The sequence below is a fragment of the Austrofundulus limnaeus genome, unplaced genomic scaffold, assembly GCF_001266775.1.
Source record: "Austrofundulus limnaeus strain Quisiro unplaced genomic scaffold, Austrofundulus_limnaeus-1.0 Scaffold981, whole genome shotgun sequence".
Taxonomy (NCBI): Eukaryota; Metazoa; Chordata; class Actinopteri; order Cyprinodontiformes; family Rivulidae; genus Austrofundulus; species Austrofundulus limnaeus.
The window spans coordinates 33,243-38,464 of record NW_013953383.1 but is presented as its reverse complement, the minus strand read 5'-3'; the positions used below and the strand labels follow the sequence as shown (position 1 = coordinate 38,464).

At 35.9% G+C, this 5,222-nt stretch overlaps 1 protein-coding gene across 5 annotated transcripts in view; it reads right to left on the bottom strand.

Annotated features, from left to right (window-relative positions):
* Positions 1-5,222, bottom strand: part of zgc:154054 (Alpha-1,3-mannosyl-glycoprotein 4-beta-N-acetylglucosaminyltransferase B-like) — a 45,424-nt gene that overhangs the window by 7,528 nt on the left and 32,674 nt on the right. For 3 of the 5 annotated variants that reach the window (XM_014029975.1, XM_014029976.1, XM_014029977.1), the window contains exon 13: positions 1,067-1,142. In XM_014029975.1, the coding sequence (XP_013885429.1) occupies positions 1,067-1,142 (76 nt within the window). Of the gene's footprint in view, positions 1-1,066; positions 1,143-5,222 lie in introns of those variants that run through there. The other 2 variants (XM_014029979.1, XM_014029978.1) reach the window with 2 other exon arrangements.

The window sequence follows — 5,222 nt, the reverse complement described above, 5'->3', positions numbered from 1 at the left end:
TGAGTATATTGATTATTTTGACCAAAATCTCTTTTAAAAGATTAAATGAGATAATATATATATAGGACTTTGTCCTATTCACTTAAAGAAAATAAAAACACTTTAAAATGATTTTCTTCTTATAAGTGTAAAAAATAAAATCAAAGACAAAAGAAAAAACAATAGAAAAGTTTTTTTTTCACCAGGGTGACCTCTACATATACCTCATATTAACCAGATAGTGATTTTATACCTCATATTAACCAGATAGTAGTTTTATGTCTCATATTAACCAGATAGTGGTTTTATGTCTCATATTAACCAAATAGTGGTTTTATGTCTCATACTAACCAGCTGACAATCAGAAACCATTCTATTGGACGGGGAACCTGCTAACTGGCACAGGCGGGACATTCTGAAGTCATTCTAGGGGGCTGATAACACCTAATAACATCCATTTAATGGATGATAACATCCGAAGCTGGTGCTCATACACTTAGTACTCATCAGTGTTTATAAGAGGACATGTTAAAAGACTGTTTAATCAAAGTTAAACATGAAATGTCAACATTCATTACAACTGGCCCTTCGAGGGCCACCGTAACGCTCATGTGGCCCACACTGAAAATGAGTTTGACCCCCCTGGTTTACAGCCTCTACATGCTCACCACTAACAAGCTGTTTCATTTTGAGTTTTGACTCTCAGCACTGTTTCACACTAAGTCTCTGTGCTTCATCATCACCACTGAGGAAGATGAATTAGTGACGTGTGCTCAGTTTGTTGTGACAGCATGCAGTCTGCTCTACACTGTCGCAGCAGTGCCATCTACTGATGAGAAATAACAAAAACTACACAACAGAACAAATATCTTCTCACTTCAGAACTTCACTGAACAGATTTGAATTTAGCTTTTATTTAATCACGAACATTAACAATTAACTTCTGGAGGAAACCAACTTTAAGACGATAACAGCTATCTGACATCAGCAAACAGAAAAACAGTGCCGCCTTAGTCAAACACAGGCATTAAGCTGATGTTTGATGTAGTTACGTTCACCATATTTACATTACAGTTACTGTACTCACCGACAATAATGAAGCCGTCTTTTGATTCTTTGTATTTAGAGTCGGAGCCAAAGACGAGTTTGTCTTTCAGCGCTGCCTGAAAGAAGAAACCACAGCTCAGTCAGGTCCTGTTACTGACCTGTCAGAACATCATCATGAAAACTAAATATGATTTGATTTGATTTATTGATTTAACAGGAAAAGATTATTAAAAATCAAGCCTCACTCAGCATAATTGCTGTTTGACAGCAGGTTCCTGTTCTGCAGCACATAAAACACTCAGAATTACAGCATCACAATCACATCATTACACAGACACAAAGACAAACAAGCATACCAAATTTCAGGAAGGCAGCATTTGCAAAATAAGACGTCTTAATATGAGCACAACAGAAATTATATTAACCCATATTGGGTTTATAATAAACTCTGTGTCTGATCAGATTATTTAAACATGGACCCACACCAGTATTTTTTTTACTTTGCTGCCATCAGATTCAAAAGTAACCTTTTCTCCTTAATGACACAATTACAAAGTTTCAACATTTGACATGTTTATTGTGTTTTGTTGAGAATAAAAGATGAGATTGTGAGATTTACACATCGTTTTCTGTTTTTTTATATTTTACAGAGCTGTGGTTGTTTTATCAGATAATTACTGATAAACTGTTTAAAATAATACGTCATAAAGGGGCGGAGCCATAGGGTTGGCTGGGGTGACATTTACCACTGCTGTCATCTGATTGGTCACCACAGTGTTTTGTATTTGCATTTAGATTATGTTGAAGATTGTTCTCTGATATCACTGCACTGTACACATTTTCAGCTGTGTATGATTAAAAATTTGAATTACAGCCTTTTGTAAAATTAGCAATATTGGTTAGCTTAAATTGGGATTAGCATTGGCAATCATGATGAGTTTAGCTAGTCACAACAATTTTAATCTCAACAAGTCTTAAAATGGCTGAATTCGAACCTTTTAAAGTTAGCTGTGGCGGCCATCTTGAATATTTGATTAACATTTAGAATTCAGTAAAGATTATTTTTGGCTACTTCCAAGATCTTCAGCTTTGAATGTCTAAAAATAGCAGAATAACAAGTTGTGACTAGCATTCAGCTTGGTTCTTTTGATCATTTGAATTTGGAATTAGCTGTGGCAGCCATCTTGAATTTTTAAATCCAGATGGCTTTTCTAAAAAAAAATTAAAAAAAACCAACACATTGGCCTCCCCAGTGCCACTCCTTGTAAAAAAGTGAAGCTCCGCCTCTGACGTCATAGATTTTTAGTCTACATCAGAGGATCGCCAACCTTTTATTCCTTAAGAGCTACTTTCACTAAATTAAATTATCCAAGAGCTACATTTTATAACATTTAATTTTAAACTTGTTTTCCCCATCTTCTCATTCAGTCCTGATGATGATGATGTTTATAATCTAACGGGGAAATATCTCAGAACTTAAAACATCAGTCATGAATTTTTCCTTCTATAGTTGAAAACATAATACATGTGTAGACAACTTCATTGTGAATACACAATCCACAGAAAAAAAGCTTTATTACAGGTATCACTGATTAACCTGCGGTATAAGCCACCTTAATTCCCCAAATCTCCTGTTTGCACTTTGAGCAGTCTGTTTACAAAGTCACCATCCCTCCAAGGTAATCTGCATGCCTTCTACTTTTAGACCAAGACCGAGTCACTGAGTGTCATCTGAAAGGCTTGATGATGACAACTTTACACAAAGAATTATTCTTTATAACATCTGTTCAACGATAGTGTAGTGATCATCATCATCATTGTGTTACTGTTTTCAGAAGGCATTTCTGTGTGAAGTTTGCTCTTTATCAGAGTACGAACACTGACAGTCCAAACAGACTACATGTCTAAAGTGTGTGTGTGTGTGTGTGTGTGTGTGTGTGTGTGTGTGTGTGTGTGTGTGGACCAGGGATATTATTATTATTATATAGTAGTATTATATTATTATCATTAACGCAAACTGAAATTGAAAAAAAAAACATTTTAGTTAAAGTCGCAGTGTGTATTTGTTGTTTTCAGCGACATCTAGTGGTTGAGTTGTTGAATCATCCTCCCTGGTCCTCCCCCCACCCCCCCGCTTCCAAACACTACGGTGTCTCTCAGGGGTCAAAAACCTTTGATAATTCCAACCGCGATGTCTACCAGCAGCTTCAGGGCTAGTGATGTTTCAAGTGGTAAGATTATGAGCTTTAATAAGTAAAATTATACCAGTTATGTTTACATGCACAAAATGTTTTAATTGGATTGAAATGTATTCAGATTAAATAATCCGAATGTACTATTTACATGGACACAATCCGATCATGAAAAGTGTTTACATGCACCGCAGTTTTATTCAGAATAAAAGTCCGGACATGCGCAGTGTTGTAAACTTTCAGCTCTACTTCCTGTTACAAACGTAAACAAAGCTCCTCTGTGCCTCAGGACGGACGTGTGTCAGTTTTTAATAACAGTAGAGACGTCGTTACTCCTCGGTTGAGCTGCAGCCTGCAGATGAAGCAATACGTGCTTTTTATTTTTATTTTTTGTGAAGCAACATCTGCTGTTTTCCTCCTTTTTCATCTGTTAAGAGAGCGAGGAGGAAAAGTTCTGCACGGTGCAGCACAGCTGGAGCACCGGGTGAATGAAAGTCAGCAGACATGCACACAGGTCAGTTTTCTACAATCAGAATAAGATGATCAGATTAAGTGTTTACATAAACCTCATTCAGATTAACAATCGGCCTAACCCACCCTTTTCATTCGGATTAAAAATTCATTCGGATCGAGCTCAATCGGATCAGAATAATCGGAACGTGCTGTTTACATGACGCATTTTTATTCCAAACGGCCGTTTAATCCGATTACTTTTGTCCATGTAAACGTAGCTAATGACAGACAACAAATATTACATTTATAGTATTACAACTAAAACCATTTTTGACACCGCCACCGCAGTTTGTCTTTCATGAGCCTTCGTAGACAAGATGGCGGCTGCCTGTGTGGAGACCCACGACCATGAAGATATAAACAGCTTTTTATAAGGTAAAAATAATAAAACAAGATCTTTGTCTGCAATGATTAGACATGTTTTTTATTGTTGTCATTAGTGATTATCTCAATTTCGCCTAAAAGAATTGACAAAATCCTACACACTGTGTCTTTAAATAAAATAAATAAAAACTGTGATAAAATAAAAAACAATAACTAAATAAAACTGTATAATACTTTTACAAAACTAACTAAAACTAACTGAAGTTACAGATAGAATATCCTTAGTTTTAGTGTTTTTTTTAAACCACATAGATTCACATTAGCTGTGGTTTGGGGTTTTCTTTGAATATGACTGTGAGAAAAATCAAATTAAGTGTGTTGTAGTGGAAACAGGTGATAAAACAGGTGGAATACTTCTGAAGAGAAAACCTGCATGAATCAAACTCACACAAGATGCTAACTATGACTATCTGACACGCTAGCTTCTCTCAGTAGCTCCATGAAAAACAAAAAACAGGTAGCACCGAGTTGGAGACAAGAGTTGTCATCGTCCTAAAATAATCACCCCAGTTTTTAGTTTATTGCTTTAAATCACAGGAACATCACAAGCTTGAGGATGCACTGGCAAATATTTTTATTCAATCAATACAAAAATCTAATATTAGAACTAACAAAAACCAAACTAAATTAAAACTAAGCATTAAACAAATAATAATAACTAATAAAAACGATCAAATCCACTGTAAAAACTAATTAAAACTAACTAAATTAAAAGAAAAAAGTCACAACGAATAAAACTCAACTACAATGAAAAATCCAAAACTATTATAACCTTGGTGCGGTCAGGTTTTTTCTACAACATGAGGAAAAATTTTCCCAAAAAAGCAGGCTAGTGGAGACTGAAGTGCATCGTGGGTCCCCACGGGTCCAAATGCAAATTATGGGTGTGGGGTTAGGTTTAGGACCAAGGTTTATGCTAGTTTTAGGGTCAGGTAGGTACCCATGACATTAATTTTAGAGTACATGGTCAGGGTTAGAATTTACTGTCTACAAAAATGAGTGGAAGTCAATGAAAGTTCCCCACGGGGTTCAAGAACAAACGTATCTCTCTCTCTCTCTGTGTGTGTGTGTGTGTGTGTGTGTGTGTGTGTGTGTGTGTGTGTGTGT